The sequence below is a fragment of the Cetorhinus maximus genome, unplaced genomic scaffold (genome assembly GCF_964194155.1).
Source record: "Cetorhinus maximus unplaced genomic scaffold, sCetMax3.hap1.1 HAP1_SCAFFOLD_1184, whole genome shotgun sequence".
NCBI classification, from domain to species: Eukaryota; Metazoa; Chordata; class Chondrichthyes; order Lamniformes; family Cetorhinidae; genus Cetorhinus; species Cetorhinus maximus.
In genome coordinates this window covers 59,378-79,353 of record NW_027597126.1, presented here as the reverse complement: position 1 = coordinate 79,353, position 19,976 = coordinate 59,378, and the positions used below count along the sequence as shown (strand labels likewise).

Genomic DNA, 19,976 nt, shown 5'->3' with positions numbered 1-19,976 from the left:
ACGCTGAGAAGCCTCTCCACTACTTAACGTTTTCGAAATGATTTATTCTCATTGACGCCAGCCGTTCAATGCCTCAGTGGAGTTGAGGCTACAATCAGATCATCCATGATCTCACTGAATAGGATCAGTCTCGAAGGGCTGAGTGGCCTCCTCCTGCTCCGAAAGCCAATGTTCGCACGTATGTTCGTGAAGTTACTGACAGGGTTTGGGAAACTGAACAGTTTCAGCTCAGCCACTCGGCGACCTGGAATTCCCGCAGTCTGAGCCGGACTCTAGCTCTGATTGGTCACCGTCATCTTAGTCTAATTCTTAACCAATCGCAGAGTCATGTGGATGAGGTCGAAAATTATTATTGGTTTACTTTCGAATTCGAAAAGCCCGCCAATTCCATTGTTGGAATATACAAGGTAACCTTAATTTTCTGGCAACAATTTTTAATCTCTCACTTTATGATCTGTTATATTGCACTCCCTGTCACAAAATCTTGGCGCTATTTTCGGAACGGTCAGAATTTGTCCATCTCCTTTCAGGAACCGGGATCTGTCAGGCCGGGAACAGCGGGAGAATCGAGTCGGCCCCTTTCCGCGCTCTTTATCGTCATGAACTGCCCAGAATGAGGGCAATGGGAAGGGGTCTGAAGCCCCCAGCACCGGTTCCATTTTATTACCCACTCCAGACCTCTAAGCGAGCGGCGATTTTAAGGGTTGGTTGTGCTATAGGGAGCAATGGACAGTCCGTCAATTTTTGCCTGCGAAATCCAGCACCGACTTTACACAGTTCAAACAACAGACTGGTGTTTCTGTCCAAAAATGTGCAGGTTCACCAGGATGATGCCGGGTTTAAAAATTGTTGGAATAGGCTAAATGAACAGGAATTTCAGTCGGGTTAGGAAATATTGAATTGCAGTGAAAATGGTATTTTTAATTTTTAAAAATAGAGGAACAATGTCTTCTGATGTCGAGACGGTAAACGGCTGGAAAAAAGGCGGAATTTTTGAAATGGGCGATTAAAAACAACACTACCAATGGGGACCTGGCAACTCATCCAGGGAATAGTCCATTGGTTAGATTCTGGATAAAACTGCCTGGGCGTAAGGCTGCAGCTAATTACTGTTCGGGGCGGTTCCCCACATACTTTAAAAGGGCGGATTGTCGAGCAGGCTGTCTTATTAGATCTTGCATCTCAGACTGTAGCGAATATCTTCAGAAAATGGCCAGGACTAAGCAGACAGCGCGCAAATCGACCGGAGGGAAAGCTCCCCGCAAACAGTTGGCCACCAAAGCGGCCCGGAAGAGCGCTCCAGCCACCGGCGGAGTGAAGAAGCCTCATCGCTACAGACCCGGCACTGTGGCTCTGAGGGAGATCCGCCGCTACCAGAAATCCACCGAGCTGCTCATCCGCAAACTGCCCTTCCAGCGCCTGGTGCGAGAGATCGCTCAGGACTTCAAGACAGACCTGCGCTTCCAGAGCTCGGCCGTCATGGCCCTGCAGGAGGCCAGCGAGGCTTACCTGGTGGGGCTCTTTGAGGACACCAACCTGTGCGCCATCCACGCCAAGCGAGTCACCATCATGCCCAAAGACATCCAGCTGGCCCGCCGCATCCGTGGGGAACGCGCCTAAAACCCGGCTTCAGCACCAAGTACAACAACGGCTCTTTTAAGAGCCACTAAATCGACAAATGAAAGAGCTGCGATCTCCTGTTGAACACACCAGCACTTAGACATCGCGAAAATACAATTTACCTCCTTGCATCAGTTTATTTTTTCTTGTCTACAAACCTCTTGTGGGATTGATAATCACAGACGATGCAGTTGTAAATTGTAGCGCAAATGGTGTCTTAATTTCAGCAGAAAATTGGGACTGCGGTCACCTTAGTGCTCTAGGATACTTCCAATAAATTGCGGCGCTGATAATGTATTAAATACTGCGAGCAGACATCAATCCCGGGCAAAGGGTGAGCTGCGGGTTCCAAGTCAGTGCTCATGATGTTAATAAAGGCAACGCCCTGAGCAACAAACGTGTATCCCTCCGGTGCAGATTTATCATAGAATCAAAGAATTTGCACAGCACGGGAGGCCATTCGGCCCTTCCGTGTCTCTACAGCACTCCAAATGAGGGTTATGACCTAATGCTTTCCCCCCGCCCCATCCCTGCACATTACTTAAATATAAGCAATCAGCTAATACCCTCTTGACTGCCTCTATTGAACCTGCCTCCACTACTTCCAGGCAGTGCATTTCAATGCTGAACCACTCGGGTAGAAATTTAATTTCTCTTTTGATGGGAGTTGGTTTCCCTTGCGAACCATCAGAAACGCTTCACCATTACTGAAATTCGGCACGCAGCAAAAAGACAATAGGTCACCCTTTCACAGACTCTGTGGGTGGCTCTGAAAAGAGCCTTTGGGTTATTAGATTAAAGAATGGCCGCTTCACTTGGTCTTCGAGGCCGCAGCGGAGCTGGTTTTCTTGGGCAGTAGCACGGCCTGGATATTAGGCAGCACCCCGCCCTGAGCGATGGTCACCCCTCCCAGCAACTTGTTGAGCTCCTCGTCGTTGCGGACGGCCAGCTGCAGGTGTCTGGGGATGATGCGGGTCTTCTTGTTGTCCCGGGCCGCGTTACCGGCCAGCTCGAGGATTTCAGCTGTCAGATACTCGAGCACAGCAGCTAAATATACCGGGGCTCCAGCACCCACACGCTCAGCATAGTTGCCCTTTCTCAGGAGCCTGTGAACACGGCCCACCGGGAACTGCAGTCCAGCCCGGGAGGAGCGAGATCTGGCCTTGGAGCGAACTTTACCGCCGGTCTTTCCTCTTCCAGACATTTCACAATCTCACAAACTTTCACAGAGAATGAGGAAATCCTCTCACATTCGCTTCTCTTATAGCTTCGGGAGGAATGGTGCTGCGGGCATTGCTGATTGGTCACATTGTGCTGCGTCTCATAATGTTGTTCATATCACCAATCAGATATCTACTGAACTCACCAATCCGGAGACTCCATGGAATGAGGACGGAAAATCCGGCGCCAAATTTTGAAATTCCAACCGATCTTTTTTTTCAAATTTTAAAAGCCCGCCAAATTTGTAAAAAAAAAAGCCAAAAAAGAACGGCCGAACATAGAACTAATTGGATAACAACAAAATACTGCTGATGCTGGAAATCTGAAACAAAAACAAAAATACCTGGAAAATCTCATCTACGGAGAGGTAGAAAGTTGACGTTTCGAGTACTAATTGGATATGGTTATTCAGTATTTAGCATTCGAATGTTACATTCACTTCATCTCTCTCTCTCTTTCCCTGGACTGCAGTTTTTTGTATATTTCAGTTTCTGTTTTTCTGTCTGGGTTTATGTATATCTGAAAACAAGTCGAAAATAACGGTGCAAACTTACGGAATCTATTTTTTTATTCGACTTCGAAATTACCGCCGATATAAAACAAGAAATACATTTCATAGAGAAAATCCAGTTAATAGTGAACACGGTCTGACGACAAAGTTTTACAAATGTCCGTCCCTGATGGGACTATTTCACATTTTATCCTAAATTTCAGATTCGCTTTAAGAATCCGGCATCAATTCGAGATAATCTCGATCCGTCATGAAACCTTCTTCGCAGCCGGCTGAAAGTGCCATTTACATCGTTCTGCTGATAGACGGGAAATTGTAGATATTTGTGACAGCCAAAATTGAACATACTTGGAGTAAATTTGCCAGCGTTGAGACTGAAGGTTGCTACACAACCGGTGCTTATAGGAAATGAACTGATCGATTATTGAGGCCAAACTTGAACAGAACTGGAATCTGAAGCATTTGCGTTTTATTCGCACTCTCTCCAAAACCAGGTAAAGGGGTCGAATATTAACGCGTCTTAAAACAAAGCGCAGAGGGTGAGCGGCAAGTCATTCATTTATGGGGCATCATTAACGAGACCCAACAATTGAACGAGAGTTAAATCTACATTACCGAGAATCTCTGATTGAAACGTGATCAAAATAACAATTTCACAATTCGAAATGCTTCACAGCAAAAACATAAATAAGTAGTAACGAAATCATATAGCTTTTTCAGAGAGATTGTGGGTGGCTCTTAAAAGAGCCGTTGTGTTTTGAATGTGTTTTTCAGTCAGTTCGGGGGTTTTACTTGGAGCTGGTGTACTTGGTCACCGCCTTTGTCCCTTCCGACACGGCGTGCTTGGCCAGTTCACCGGGCAGCAGCAGGCGCACGGCGGTCTGGATCTCCCGGGAGCTGATGGTGCTGCGCTTGTTGTAATGGGCCAGGCGGGAAGCCTCACCCGCGATGCGCTCGAAAATATCGCTCACGAACGAGTTCATGATGCTCATGGCCTTGGAGGAGATGCCGGTGTCGGGGTGAACCTGCTTCATCACTTTGTAGATGTAGATGGCGTAACTCTCCTTCCTCGACTTTCGCCGCTTCTTGCCGCCCTTTGCTACCGGTTTCTTTAAGGCTTTCTTGTCGCCCTTCTTGGGAGCTGGTTTCTTCTCATCAACCATCGTCACTTTCAGACACAGAATAAAACAAACCCCTTCCGAGCGCCAATTAAATAGACAGTCTGACAGACCAATGCTAATGAGGAATGGGGAAACAATGATTCTGATTGGACATTTAAAAAAATACAACAGCCACTTAATTTGTACTTTTCTCTGATTGCAAATTTAAAGACATCAATCAAATTTCGACTTCTCCACCAATCATTAGCCCTTTTACTACAATCAGGAAATAAATTTTATCAGGATTCTCTCCAGTCCTAGTTTGTGAAGATACACCGGGAATTGTCGTCTGGTTGTCCGTGTGAGGGGCCCTTCTCCACAGAGGGACTGAACGGAAATGCGGGATTCCTCCTGGAACTCTTGTAACGTGTGCGAATTACTCACTGGGATATTGTGTGAGTATGTGTGTGTGAGTGGTAGGGGGTTGAGGCTGTGGTACGCCGTGTGAGTGTAGAATTTATTCCGTACCTGTCTTTGGGAGTGTTTAAGACTCATTGTGCGTCTGTCAGTTCAGGATGAATGTGAGTGAGCGGGGGATGCATTCGCAATTTGGGAATATATGCTATTTTGGATGAACTCCGTATCTGTCACCTGCGGCTTAAATATGTGAGTGCAGGACTTATTCTGTACCTGTCAGTTTATTGAACTGCAAATGAGATTCACACCCTGTTTCTCAGTCTCTGACACTGTAGATCAGTGTAGCATTGATTGTATATCTTTCAGCCGGTGCTACTATCCGACTGTGCACTTCTCATTCACTCTCAGAGCCTGGGACTGTGTTTGAATGTGAGATTAGTGCTGGACATGCCAGCATCTGATTCGCAATGTGAGTATGGAATTCAGTCTGTATCTGTCAGTTTCTCGGCCTTTTGGCTAAGATCAAGTGTTGCAGGGGCGACACCATGGTCCTGCCAAGGCAAGGTCGGGATGGAAGGGCTATAACCAATCGCAATCCAAACCCATACCGTGGGTTACCTATCACCGTCCGAGTCACGGTGAACCACAGCGAGGGAGGATCACCTATGGATCGGGGCTTCTTCACCAGGAGGATCCTGTTGAAGGCGTGCGGCTTCCAAGCTCCGGAGATCTTCACCCTGCATGACTCCCGCAAAGGTGGTTATTTTGACGTGACGTTCAAGCGGGTGGCAGACTGCGTCCGGCTCCTGAGGGTGTTCGAGGAGAAGAGAGACCTGCCGGAGATGAAGATCCTGACGGCGGAGCCGCACTTTTCTCTGCCGTTGCAACGGGAACGTGTGGTGATGGTGCATGTGTACAACCCCTTCGTCCCTGTCGCCGACGTGGTCACCTTCCTCACCAGGTACTTCGATAAGGTGGGGAGCGGCACCGAGATTCGAGACGACTTGGGGATCTGGACAGGCAAACGCCTGTTTAAGGTCACGCTAAAGACCGATGGTAAGGGAGCCATTTTCCACCCTCCTTCCAGTTTCGCTATCGGGGGAAACCGTGGCTACCTGGTCTATGCTGGGCAACCCAAGCATTGTTGCTCATGCGGCAAGGCTGGTCATGTGGCGGCCAACTGCAGCGCCTCCCTCTGCAAGATCTGCAAACAGGAAGGGCACCAGACAAAAGACTGCAAACAGGCCAAGTGCTGCAACCTGTGTGGCGAGGCAGGTCACCTCTACAGGACCTGCCCCAAACGCTGCCGTACTTACGCACAGGCAGCCAAAGCTGACCAGGGGGAAGCAGAAGAAATTTTTCGTGTCACTCCAACCACCAAGGCCTCCAGGGAGCTCAACGGGACAAAGGAGGACACAGAGAGAGACAAGGTGGAGAAAGAGATTGAGGCAACAGAGAGCCAATCAGCAGCACTACCCCCTGTACCTCCCAGTCCTCAGGACAGCGAATCAATGGAGGAGGAGGCAGCAGTGGAAAAGCAGCAGGGGGAGTGGCGGACGGTGAAGAAGAAGAAAAGTAAGAGGGAGCGAAGAAGAAGCAAAGGCGTTTCCCAGAGAAGCGGCAAGAGGCGTCTCCCATCCGACACGGATGACAAGGGCAGCAGCTCTTCGGATGATGAAGTGCCAGGGCGGCACCGACAGAAGAGGCGGCAAAGCTCCAGGGCGTTGGAGGACGAGACAACCGAGCTCCAGAAAATTGGAGACAACAAGGAGACCAGCGCACCCCAACTTTGCCTGCAACCTGAGGAGGCCAGTGCACCACAGCCCCTGGAATCTGGGAGCAGTGAGGCAATCATCGCACCCCAGCTCCAGGAAGCCGGGAACATCAACACCCCAGAGGGGGTGAGTTTTGGAGAAGCTTCTCCAGCAAAGGTCATCTCAAAACCCACTCTCTACGTGAACCTCCAGATGCCACCGGAGCAGAACACGGCCAAGGAGATCTACCTCAGCCCATCCAAAGTGAAGGAATTTGAGCTCACTACGGGTATGAAGGAGCAGACTAAAGGTCTGGGACTCTCAGAGACAGTGGGTTTGGTAGGAGAATAAATGCTTTAAAATGGGTTTAAAGATTGTATCCATAAATGTGCGTAGCATTAAATCTACTACGCGATGTGTTGCGACCTTGGACTACCTAGCCAAGGTCAAAGCTGACCTGTTGTTTCTGCAGGAGTGTGCGATACCGCACCTCAGCTCCTACAGGCAATGGTCACGATGGTGGTCCCACGGGCCATCGATCTGGTCGGGCGGAAACGACTCTCGTTCCTCCGGCCTGGGTATTCTGCTGCGGGGAGGCAACTTCACCGTCTCCGAGGTCAAGGAGGTGGTGGGCGGGCGACTCCTCGTAGCAGACGTAATGTACAAGAACGCTCCACTCCGGTTAATTAACGTGTATGGCCCGGCACAAGGGGCTGAGCGGCTGGAGGTTTTTCAGCAGCTCCCACTGCTGCTGGCGACCTCCAGGCCGGTCATTCTGGGCGGTGACTTCAACTGCATCATCGATGCGGCTGGACGATCCGGCAGGGCCGGCAGCAGATTGGACGCTACGTCCAGATCCCTGATGGAAACAGTTAAGGATGCCAAGCTGCACGACGTCTTCAGCAACCCTGCAGACGGAGCGCAGCGTAGATACACCTGGTCGCGGCCAGACGGGTCCATTCGTTCCAGGATAGACTTCCTGTTTGTGTCCCGTGCATTCACAGTCAGATCCACCGAGGTCAAGCCGGTGTTCTTCTCTGACCACTGCCTCCTACTGGCGGACTGCCACTTGGAGAAGGACCTGAGGGTGGGCAGGGGGGCATGGAAGCTAAATGTGCAACTGCTGACCCCAGAGAACATTGAGGAGCTCAAGAGGGATTACAAAGGTTGGAGAACCGTGAAACCCCTCTTTGAGTCCCTGACACACTGGTGGGAAGCGACCAAGGGAAGCATCAAGAGGTTTTTCATCCTCAAAGGCACCCAGAAAGCTAGAAAGGAACAGAGGGAAATGTCCCGACTCCAGAAAAAGATGCAGAATCTGCTCCGGCTGCAGTCGATGGGGGTCGATGTCAAGGAGGAGCTCCAAGAGGTGAAGGGCCAGCAAGCCTCGCACTTTGCCTCGGAGGCCTCCAAGATCATCTTCCGTTCCAGAGTCCGCTCCGTGGAGCAGGATGAGACGTGCTCACGTTTCTTCTTCCAAAAGGTACACAGAGAGCGCTCTGTGATCAGCAGCCTGAAGGAAGAAGACGGCTCAGTAAAGTCATCACGGTCCGACATTCTGAGGATCAGCAAATCCTTTTATGCCGGATTGTATGACGTGAAGCCCACGGACAGCACGGCCTCCCAGTCCTTCCTGTCCTCTATCACGGAGGTCTTAGACCACAGTACGCGGGAGAGCCTGGACAAACCGCTAACTCCTGATGAACTGACTAAGGCCCTCGAGTCCTTCGAGAAGAGTAAAACCCCCGGAAGCGACGGCTTGCCGGCGGAGTTGTATTGGGCTCTGTGGGACTTGATCGGCCCAGACCTGCTAGGGGTGTACGAGAGTATGCTCCTGGCCGGTAGTATGTCAGAATCCATGAGGAAAGGCATCATCACCCTCATCTACAAGCACAAGGGGGAAAGGGAGGAAATTAGAAATTGGCGACCCATTTCACTGTTGAATGTGGACTATAAGATTCTGTCCAAGGTCATCGCCAACCGGGTCAAATCCGCTCTGGAATTGGTGATTCACCCTGACCAGACCTGCTCTGTGCCAGGCAGGAAGATCTCTGACAGCCTGGCGCTGCTCAGGGATACGATTGCCTATGTACAGGACAGGGGTGTGGATACCTGCCTCATCAGCTTGGATCAGGAGAAGGCCTTTGACAGAATATCGCACACCTACATGGGGGATGTGCTCTCCAAAATGGGGTTTGGGGAGGGAATTCGAAATTGGATCCAACTGCTCTACACTAACATCAGTAGCGCAGTCTCAATCAATGGGTGGGAAACAGATAGCTTTCTGATTAAATCTGGAGTCAGGCAGGGCTGTCCTCTCTCGCCTGTCCTTTTCGTGTGTTGCATAGAACCCTTTGCCGAGTCCATCAGGAAGGATCCGGGCGTAAGAGGAGTGACGATCCCAGGCAGTGGAGGCACTCAGGTAAAAGCCTCCCTGTACATGGACGACGTCGCCGTCTTCTGCTCGGATCCGCTGTCGGTGCGCAGACTGATGCACATCTGCGACCAGTTCGAACTGGCCTCGGGAGCCAAGGTAAATCGTGGGAAGAGCGAGGCCATGTTCTTTGGGAACTGGGCTGACCGATCCTTTGTCCCCTTCACTGTCAGGGCTGACGGCCTGAAGGTGCTGGGGATATGGTTCGGAGGGACCGGGGCATGCGTTAGAAACTGGAAGGAGCGAGTGGCTATGGTGAAGAGGAAACTGGGCACGTGGGAGCGACGCTCCCTCTCCATTGCGGGTAAGAACCTGGTCATCAGGTGTGAGGTACTCTCGCTGTTGTTGTACGTGGCGCATGTCTGGCCCATTCCAGACTCCTGCGCGATGGCGATCACTCGAGCCATCTTCCGCTTTATCTGGAGGTCGAAAATGGATCGTGTCCGCAGGGACGCGATGTACAAGCCTCTAGATAAAGGGGGAAAAAACGTGCCCAACATCGCCCTCATACTGATGGCCACCTTTGTGTGTGGCTGCATCAAGTGGTGCGTAGACCCTCATTACACAAACACCAAGTGTCACTACGTGCTGAGGTTCTACCTGTCCCCGGTGTTGCGAAGGATGGGTCTGGCCACGCTGCCGCGGAACGCTCCAAGTAGTTGGACCATGCCGTACCACCTGTCCCTGGTGGAAAAATTTATGCAGAAAAACACCCTTGACCACAAGTCCATCAGGCAGTGGTCAGCACGTAACGTCCTAGAGGCCCTGAGGGAAAAGGAGAGGGTGGACCCTGTGGGATGGTTCCCCGAGCAGACTGTCAAAGTCATTTGGCAGAATGCCTCATCGCCAGAACTTTCCAACAAGCACCAAGACGTAGCTTGGCTGGTGGTGAGAAAGGCCCTCCCCGTCAGATCCTTCCTACACGCCAGGAGTCTCACCCCCTCTGCACGTTGCCCTCGAGGTGGCTGTGGTGGGGAAGAGACCGTTGTTCACCTCCTTGTGGATTGTGCCTTTGCAAAGAAAGTCTGGAGAGAGATGCAGTGGTTGCTGTCGAGGTTCATCCCGAGCAGTTCGGTGACACAGGACTCTGTGCTCTACGGGCTGTTCCCAGGGACACACACCGAGACAAACATCGACTGCAGCTGGAGGATCATCAACTCGGTGAAAGACGCGCTTTGGTCTGCCCGAAACTTGTTGGTCTTCCAGCACAAAGAGTTGTCCCCGACCGATTGTTGCGGACTGGCACAATCCAAAGTCCAGGACTACGTGCTGAGGGACGCACTAAAGCTTGGGGCAGCTGCCGCAAAGGCGCAATGGGGAAGGGTCGCTGTCTAAGACCTTTCTACCACAGCGCACCGAGAGACTGGGAACTGTTTAGAGCCCCTCGGGCTGTACAGATCAAAATGAAAGGCTGTAAATGATTGTAATATTGTTTGTACTGATGCACCTGGTGATACATTTTGTAAAAGTTTAACCTGGATTGTACCCTTGTAATGTTGTTTTTGAAATGGTTTTGAATGTGATTGAAGATTTTTTATGAATAAAGTATATTTTTACAAAAAAAAAAAGAAGAGAAGAAAAAACCAGTTGCTAAGAAGGGCGCCAAGAAAGCGGTGAGTAAATCGGCAGGAAAGGGCGGCAAGAAGCGGCGAAAGTCGAGGAAGGAGAGTTACTCCATCTACATCTACAAAGTGATGAAGCAGGTTCACCCCGACACCGGCATCTCCTCCAAGGCCATGAGCATCATGAACTCGTTCGTGAGCGATATTTTCGAGCGCATCGCGGGTGAGGCTTCCCGCCTGGCCCATTACAACAAGCGCAGCACCATCAGCTCCCGGGAGATCCAGACCGCCGTGCGCCTGCTGCTGCCCGGGGAACTGGCCAAGCACGCCGTGTCGGAAGGGACAAAGGCGGTGACCAAGTACACCAGCTCCAAGTAAAACCCCACAATGTACTGAACAACACCCGAAACACAACGGCTCTTTTAAGAGCCACCCACAATCTCTGAAAAAGCTATACGATTGCTTCACTTTTAAATTTATGATTTTTACTTTGAAGAATTTTGAATTATCTAATTGTTATTTTCTTTTTGTTTCAATCACAGAGATTCTCGGCAATGTAGATTTAACCCTTGTTCAATTATTGAGTCAGGTTAATAATGCCTCATAAATTAATGACTTGCCGATCACCCTCGGTGCTTTGTTTTAAGACGCGTTAATATTCGACCCCTTTCCCTGGCTTTGGAGAGAGAGAATAGAAGCAAATGCGTCAGTCTCCAGTTCTGGTCAAGTTTGGTCTCAATAATCGATCAGTTCATTTCCTATCAGCCCCGGTTGTGCAGCAACCTTCAGTCTCAACGCTGGCAAAAATGTTCAGTTTTGTCTGTCATAAATATCTACAATGTACCGTCCGTTTGCAGAACGATGTAAATGGGACTTTCTGCGGCTGCTGACAGGGTTTCATAAAGGATCGAGATTGACCCCCGGATCACGGATTCTAAAAGCGATTTGGAACATGGGATAAAATGTGAAATAGTCCCATCAGGGACGCGTATTTTTAAAACTTCCAATTCGTACTATGTTCTAAGAAGTCCGTTCGTTTTCATTTCTTTTTAAAAATTTGGCGGGCTTTTAAAATTTGAAAAAAGATGGGTTGAAATATCAAAATTTGGCGCCGTTATTTTCCGCCCTCACTCCGTGGAGTCTCCGAATTGGTGAGTTCAGTAGATATCTGATTGGTGATATGAACAACATTATGTGACGCAACACAAATTGTCCAATCAGCAATGCCCGCAGCACCATTCCTCCCGAAGCTATAAGAGAAGCGAATGTGAGAGGATTTCCTCATTCTCTGTGAAAGTGTTAGTGATTTTGTGAAATGTCTGGAAGAGGAAAGACCGGCGGTAAAGTTCGCTCCAAGGCCAAGTCTCGCTCCTCCCGGGCTGGACTGCAGTTCCCGGTGGGCCGTGTTCACAGGCACCTGAGAAAGGGCAACTATGCTGAGCGTGTGGGTGCCGGAGCCCCGGTCTATCTGGCTGCTGTGCTCGAGTATCTGACGGCTGAAATCCTCGAGCTGGCCGGTAACGCGGCCCGGGACAACAAGAAGACCCGCATCATCCCCAGACACCTGCAGCTGGCCGTCCGCAACGACGAGGAGCTCAACAAGTTGCTGGGAGGGGTGACCATCGCTCAGGGCGGGGTGCTGCCTAATATCCAGGCCGTGCTGCTGCCCAAGAAAACCAGCGCCGCTGCGGGCTCCAAGACCAAGTGAAGCGGCCATTCTTTAATCTAATAACCCAAAGGCTCTTTTCAGAGCCACTCACAGGATCATTGAAAGGGCTGCTCACTGTCAGGAGATGGAGTTATTGTAACGGTGGATTTATCTGTTTATGATTTGTTTACTTGTGTTTTCAGTTCCCTCTCTGCTTTGCGCTGTTTCTCTGCTCCCACATCTCCCGCTTTAATGAACTGAAGAATTGAAAGACCGAGTCAAAATCGACATTTCCATAAATATTTAATAGTCATAAATGTCGAGTTTGTCCCGGTACATTCATGAAAACTATGAAAAATGTCACGACTGGTGCATTAAATGCTTTGTTTTTACTCTCGGGTGATCTGAGCGCCGCTCCAGGAACAGAGTAAACTCGGAAACGGAGCGGACATTTTCGGGCTGATCTGTTTATTCCGCAGTTTTCCCAGAGGCCGGAATCAGTGAGAGTTGAGCACTCACAGGACCTGAGTCCATTTCTGCGGTTTCAGATCTGCACCCGCCCCCCTCCCCCCCTGGTCTCCCTATTCTCCGGACACAAAGCTGCCTATCCCAGGCGGTTTGGTGTCGGGGATTCTCTCCGCACTCCCTGTTGTAACATTCCCGGCCGCTTTTAATGGAGAGGATCAGAAATCAGCCGCATTTCTCAATCCCCGTGAAGTTTGTGTGAAGGAGTTGTTTGGTAATCTATACGTTTTTGCTTTTCCACTGATTTGAGCTGATTTAAATTGCTGAACGGGGTCTTATTACCGCCGGTTACAGATAAGAGACTGACACATTCAAACTGGCGTTCAGTTATTTTGTATTTTTCCTGTACTGAAATTGGCGGGCATTTCGAATTTGAAAATGTAAGCCAATCCAAACTTCCAATTTCTTCTCCCTGGCTCTCCGATTGGTTAGGAATTTGATTGATAACAGGGTATCCAATTAGAGCTACAGCCTCTCAACCCGTTCATAATGATTATTAATAGACAGATTAAACTAAAGGAATCGGTGTCTTCAACCTCAGTTGCACTTGAGTTCAAAAATATACTCTATATTCTAAAATATACAGGCAAATAAATGAAGGAACCGGAATAAATGTGATGTTTCCACCAGCCAAGTTAGAATGAAGATTCCCGGCTGCTCCTCTCACACAGTACGTACTTTATAACTGACAGAGCACAGAGACACAGGCAGGTCATCAGTTCCAGAGTGATATTTTCAATCCATCAATCAAACAAAGCAGGAGAGACAGACGCTGTTTCCATGTCAACATTTAAATATCAGATAAAACGGACACAACGGTGTCAGTTTCAAGTTTACAGAATTAACCTGAATAATATACTCTGAGATTCATGTGAAGTACCAGTGCAATATTTGCACACATCACGGGTTTATAAATTGTAGTGTCAATTCCCATTGTCTGTCCTGACATATACAAATCCAAAACTCAAGTACCTTATCAGAGCGAGATATTCTGAAAGCGAGTATAACCTGAGGTACAAACCATAATTCCAGTTTTATGAAACAAAAAGATACAATATCAAATCGATGAGTATGAACTGAGCTGTAACTTTCATACTAATCCTAAATGTTCAATGTCAGATTGAGAATACTGTGCCAGTTCCAGACCGATCTCCATTTTACATCAATATCAAAATTCTTACTCAGAATCAGACTGAGTGTCACAGATCAAATCGATCAGTATAACCTGAGTTACACCCGCATCCCAAGCGAGTAGCAGGTTGAAAGATACATTATCTTTCACAAATGTGTTCACAGTGACAGACATTTAACACTGGGCCATAACTTACTTGTTTACATTGCTTGTTTTATAGCTACCACATCAGTGGCCTGTAACTGAGCTGAAAATTTGCACCGAATGAATCAAAACGTAAACAATCCCAGAGACTGAATGTTATATAATGAATCCCATACTCAGTCACATATACTGAGTGACAGAGACTGACAGATAGACAATAATTCTCAACACACGTTCAGTGCCAGATGCTGAAAGGGGCAGCTGTTTTTTTTTTCTCCCTATATTAATTCATGGGATGTGGGCATCGCTAGCTAGGCCAGCATTTAATGGCCATTCCTAGTTTCCCTTGAGTAGGTGGTGGTGAGCTGCTTTCTTGAACCACTGCAGTCCATGTGGTGTAGGTACACCCACAGCGCTGTTAAGGGAACAAATTTCAGGATTTTGACCCAGCAACTGTGAATGAATGGTGGTATATTTCCAAGTCAGGATGGTGAGTGGCTTCGAGGGAAATTTCCAAGGTGGTGTTCCTATGTGACTGCTGCCCTTGTCCTTCTAAAAACTGGTGGTCGTGGGTTTGGACGGTGCTGTTTCAGGAGGAATGGTGAGTTTCTGAAGTGCATCTTGCAGACAGTACACACTGCTGCGACTGTGCATCGGTGGTGGAGGGAGTGAATGTTTTTGAATGGGTTGCCAATTAAGTAGGCTACTTTGTTTTGGATTATGTCTAGCTGCTTGCGTGTGTTTGGAGCTGCACTCATCCAGGCAAATGGAGAGTATTCCATCACAGTCTTGACATGTGCCTTACAGATGGTGGGTAGGCTTTGGAGAGCCAGGAGGTTTGTTACTTGCCGCAGGATTCCTAGCCTCTGACCTGTGCTTGTAGCCACTGTATCTATATGCCTAGTCCAGTTCAGCTTCTGGTCAATGGTAACCACCAGGATGTTGATATTTGGGAGTTTAACCATGGCAATGCCATTGAATGTCAAAGAGCGATGATTAGTTTCTTTCTTATTGGAGATGGTCATTGCCTGGCTCTTCTGTGGTGTGAATGATAATTTCCACTTGTCAGGCCAAGTTTGGTTAATGTCCAGGTCTTGCTGTATTTGGACATGGACTGCTTCAGTACCTGAGGAGTTGTGAATGGTGCTGACCATTGTGCAATCATCAGCAAACATGCCCATTTCCCGCAGTTGATGGACAAAAGTCATTGCTAAAGCAGATGAAGTTGATTGGGCCTTGGATACTCCCCTGGATAACTCCTGAAGTGACATCCTGGGACTAAGATGATTGATCTCCAATGATCACAACCACCTTCCTTTGTGCTAGAAATGACTCCAGCCAGCGGAGAGCTTTCCCCCTGATTCCCATTGACTCCAGTATTGCTAAGGTTCCTTGATGCCACACGCTGTCAAATGCTGCCTTGATGTTAAGGGCAGTCCCTCTCGCCTCCCCTTTGGAGTTCAGCTCTTCTGTTCATGTTTGAACCAAGGCTGCAATGAGGTCAGGAGCTGAGTGGCCCCGGTGGAATCCAAATTGAGCGCCAGTGAGTAGGTTATTGCAACTTGTTGGCACTGTTGCTGGCCCCTTCTATCACCTTACTAATGGTCGAGAGTAGACTGATGGGGCAGTAATTGGCCAGGTTGGATCTGTCTTGCTTTTTTTATAGAGGACATGCCTGGGCAAATATCAACATCGCTGGGTAGATACTAGTGTAGTAGCAATACTGGAACAGCTTGGCAAGGGGCGCAGCAAGTTCTGGATCACATGCCTACAGTGCTATTGCTGGAACATTGTCAGGGCCCAAAACCTTTGCAGTACCCAGTGCATTCAGCCGTTTCTTCGTATCATGTGGAATGAATCGAATGTACTGAAGATTGGCATCTGTGATGCTGAGGACCTCCGAACACGGCCGACATGGATCAGCCACTCAGCACATCTGCATGAAGGTTGTTGAGAATGCTTCAGCCTTATCTTTTGCACTGATGTGCTGGGCTCCTCAAACTTTGACGATGGGGCTATTTGTGAAGCCTCCATTCATGACTGAATGTGGCAGGACTGCACAGTTAGATCTGACCCGTTGGTTGTGGAATAGCACAACTAGGACTAGCACTTGCTGCTTATGTTGTTTGGCACGTAAGTAGTCTTGTACGTAGCTTCAGCAGGTTGACACCTCAGTTTTAGTTATGCCTGGTGCTGTTCCTAGAATGCCCTCCTGCTCTCTTCATTAAACCAGGTTTGATCCCCTGGCTTTATGGTAATGGTAGAGAGGAGAATATGCCAGGCCATGAGGTTTCAGATTGTGGCTAAGTACAATTCTGCAGCTGATGACCCACAGCACCTCATGGATGACAAGACTAGAGGTGTTAGATCTGTTTGAAATATATGCCATTAAGCACATTGGTAGTGCCACACAACACAATGGAGTGTATCTTCGATGTAAAGATGTGTCTTCATCTCCATAGGGACAGTACAGTGTTCACTCCTGCCGCTCCTGCCATGGACAGATACATCTGCCACAGGCAGGTTGTGGAGGATGAGTACAAAAATGATTTTCTCCTCACCATCTGCCGCAGACTCGGTCTGCGGTGGTGCTACAAGGATATTTTTGGTGATGGACCCACCCAGTTTGCATTCTGTGCCCTTGCCATCCTCAGTGCGTCCTCCAAGTGGTGTTCAACATGGAGGAGTATTGCTTCACGAGCTGAAGAGTGGAAGGTGGGCGTCAGTACATATTAATCTGCAGGGAGTTTCCTTGACCATGGTTGACCTGATGCCATGAGATTGGAATCGATTTTGAGGACTCCCAGGGCAACTTTTATATCTGCTGGTGATCTGCCCTTTCAGTGGTGGTGGTATCTGGGAGATTGTCAGGAATGTTCCCATGGGTATGACTATGTGAGGCGGTTGCGTGACTAGTGCCAAAACGTTAGTAAGGATTGACAGGGATTCCAGTTGATGCTAAGTGCTTTATTCGGTTTTATTCCTTTAATAGAACTGAGTGGTTTGCTGCCATTTTAAAATCAAGCACATAGTTGTTGATCTGTTTGAAATCTATCCCATTTAGCACAGTGGCAGTGCCACACAACACAATGGAGTTTAGGTGCCAGAGCAGATTTCACCATTTATCGTGGTAGGATTCTAAACACTGGAATATTATTCTGGATCAGCAGCAATACCACGCCACCACTGCTGATGACACGCCAATTCTACCACTGATAGATTTAGAGAGGTTCCAAGACTCACATACGCTAACAGGTGCTGACAGATACAAATGGAATACCACACACACACACGTGACTGAAAAGCAATAAATGAATCCCACAATTCAATATCGTACTAGAGAATTATAGATACAGAAGTAATCCCACTGACAGATAGAGAATTAATCCCATACTCACAAAAAGCACGAGGAACTGAAAAACACATATGGTTCCCACACTGACATAGCATCACAGACATAGAATGCAATTGACTGAACTAGAGTGAATATCAATTCACACACAGTACGAGAGCTTTATATATATATCCTAGTGACAGATCCGAATGCCTGCCAAACTCATACACAGCTCCAGAGAATAACAGATGCAGACTGATTGCTGCACTCCCATGCAATACCAGAGATTTCAGATTCAGAATGATTTCCACATTCACATGCAATAGCACTGGCTGATAAAGAGTCAAACACACACTCAAACTAACATGGGGTGGTTAAATATTTTAAGGCAGAGGTAGATAGGTGCTTGATAAGCAAAGGGGTGAAAGGTTATCGGGGGTAGAATGGAATTTGGAGTTGAGGCTAAAATCAGATCAGCCATTATCTTCTTGAATATCGAGCAGGTTTGAGGGACTGAGTGGTCTCTTCATGCTCCCAATTCGTATGTTCACACACATCACTTTTAAGAGATTCAGAATGAGTCGCAAATTCACTTAGAAACCCAGAAATTGACTGATAGAACAAATCCCTAGCAGGAGAGTGTTCATGGTCAGAAGTTGCTGAACTCAATGTTAAGTCTGGAAGGCTGTAAAGGGCCTACTTGGAAGATGAGGTGCTATTCCTCCAGTTTGTGTTGGGTTTCACTGGAGCATTGCAGCAGGCCAAGGATGGACATGTTGGCATGAGATCAGGATGGGATGTTAAAATGGCAAGCGACAGGAAGGTCTGGGTCATGCTTCCGGACAGACTGAAGGTGCTCCACAAAGCGTTCACCCAGCCTCCGTTTGGTCTCTCCAATGTAAAGGAGACTGTATTGGGAGCAGCGAACACAGTAGCCCAAATTGAAGGAAGTGCAAGTGAAGCGCTCCTTCATCTGAAAGGAGTGTTTGGGCCCTTGGATGGTGAGGAGAGAGGGGGTAAAGGGGCAGGTTTTGCACCTTCTGCGCTTGCATGGGAAGGTGCCATGGGAGGAGGTTGGTGTTTTGGGGATGATGGAGGAATGGACCAGGTTGTCCCCGAGGGAAAGGTCCCCACAGAATTCTGACAGTGGGGTGAGGGGAAGATGTGTTTGGTTGTGGCATCATACTGGAGTCAGCAGAAATGGCAGAGAATGATCCTTACTAAGCAATCCTGATTGAGCGAAGAATTATACTTGCAGTGTGAACGAGAAGGGCAGAGTTTTAAAAATAAGGCATCTCCCATTCAAGATGGAGATGAGGAGGAATTTCTTCACTCAGATGATTGTTAGTCTTTGGAATTCCCTTTCCCAGAGAGCAGCGGAGGCTGGATCATTGAATATATTCCAGACTGAAATAGACAGATTTTACAAGCAAATCAAGGAATGAGGGAGACAGGCAGGAAAGTGGAGTTGAGGCCATAATCAGATCAGCCATGGTCTTATTTATGGCAGTGTAGACTCGAGGGGCTGAAAGGCCTCCTCTTGCTTCTATCTCTAATGTTCTTATGCCTGTAAGTTCTACCCCATTCTGGTTCCTTTATCTTTGCACGTTTGGTTTTAATCTCATTTCTCTCTTGTTTTTGCTTTCGGACGGCAGCTGTTCATGATTCCTCCATTCACACTCCTTTAGACTCATCTCTGGTTTTTGTTACTTGTTCCTTTACCATTCCCTGTAGCCTTGCAGCACCAATTATTTTGCCTTTGAATCTCTCCTGCCCTCTACCCTGCAGACTGAACCACAAGACAAAAGGTTTTTACTCAATTCACTAACGAGTAGCGAAGGAGAATTAATTAATAATCGGACAGTAAATGAGCATCTAAAAATCTCACAATATGTTAGAGGCAGGCATTCAGTTCGAGGAGAATGGTCACACACATGCTACAGTTTTCACCTTAAGCAAGTCCGATAAGGAGGGAATGAGCGATAAACTGAACTCGTTAAAATTCGCTCGGTGATTAACAGATAAAACAAGACAGGAAACAATCAGACACTCAAATAATTATTTAGTACAATATGTAGAATGCAAGCCCGAGGGAATGAAACTTCACGTTCTTGGTTCATGATGATTTGGGGGACAGAATTCCATGTTTTGAGTCAGCGATTAAGAAGGAACCTGTGCAAATATTGATTAACTGTGTCTTTGACGTGATGCTGTCTCCGCAATGCTGATACTCTCGACGGGACATGTCGAAGGGAGGACACTATTGTCCAACTTAGCATGATGAATTACTGCAGGGTGTCCGGTAGATCGGACATACTGCAGCTTATACGTATAAACTTCATTATATACAGTTTTTCCATTTAGGAGAATAGCTTTTGCTCTTCAGGCAATCATAGCGTGTTAGAGAACAAGAGAAGGCCACTCGGACCATCATGCCTGTGTCAGCTCTTTGGGAGAAATGGGATGAGAGAAAATCTAGAGTTGTGTGTGTTTGCCGCATTTACAGCTTGTGTTCTTGTGTGAATAAAAAAACATGACAGAGGTTTGTTGCAGACTGAAGTGGTTACTGGAAGC

General features: G+C 48.0%; 3 protein-coding genes across 4 annotated transcripts; 2 read left to right on the top strand and 1 right to left on the bottom strand.

The window, feature by feature from the left end:
- The first annotated feature begins 1,209 nt into the window (after positions 1-1,209).
- LOC144675829 (histone H3) lies at positions 1,210-1,849 on the top strand. Its single transcript, XM_078536399.1, has one exon. It carries the CDS (start codon positions 1,210-1,212, stop codon positions 1,618-1,620), a length of 411 nt encoding a protein of 136 aa, XP_078392525.1. The 3' UTR covers positions 1,621-1,849.
- Positions 1,850-3,500: 1,651 nt separating this feature from the next.
- LOC144675831 (histone H2B-like) lies at positions 3,501-4,568 on the bottom strand. Of its 2 annotated transcripts, XM_078536402.1 has the most exons (2): positions 4,145-4,568; positions 3,501-3,647 (listed from the first exon to the last, which is right to left on the bottom strand). In XM_078536402.1, the coding sequence occupies exons 1-2, from the start codon at positions 4,513-4,515 to the stop codon at positions 3,638-3,640; spliced, it is 381 nt and encodes a 126-aa protein (XP_078392528.1). In that variant the 5' UTR covers positions 4,516-4,568; the 3' UTR covers positions 3,501-3,637. The 2 variants fall into 2 exon arrangements, with proteins under 2 accessions (XP_078392528.1, XP_078392529.1); XM_078536403.1 differs by lacking the exon at positions 3,501-3,647 and having other exon boundaries at positions 3,881-4,563.
- A 459-nt stretch (positions 4,569-5,027) lies between these two features.
- LOC144675830 (histone H2B-like) lies at positions 5,028-11,180 on the top strand. The gene is made up of 2 exons (XM_078536400.1): positions 5,028-5,037; positions 10,627-11,180. Exons 1-2 carry the CDS (start codon positions 5,028-5,030, stop codon positions 10,995-10,997), a joined length of 381 nt encoding a protein of 126 aa, XP_078392526.1. The 3' UTR covers positions 10,998-11,180.
- The last annotated feature ends 8,796 nt before the right edge of the window (positions 11,181-19,976 follow it).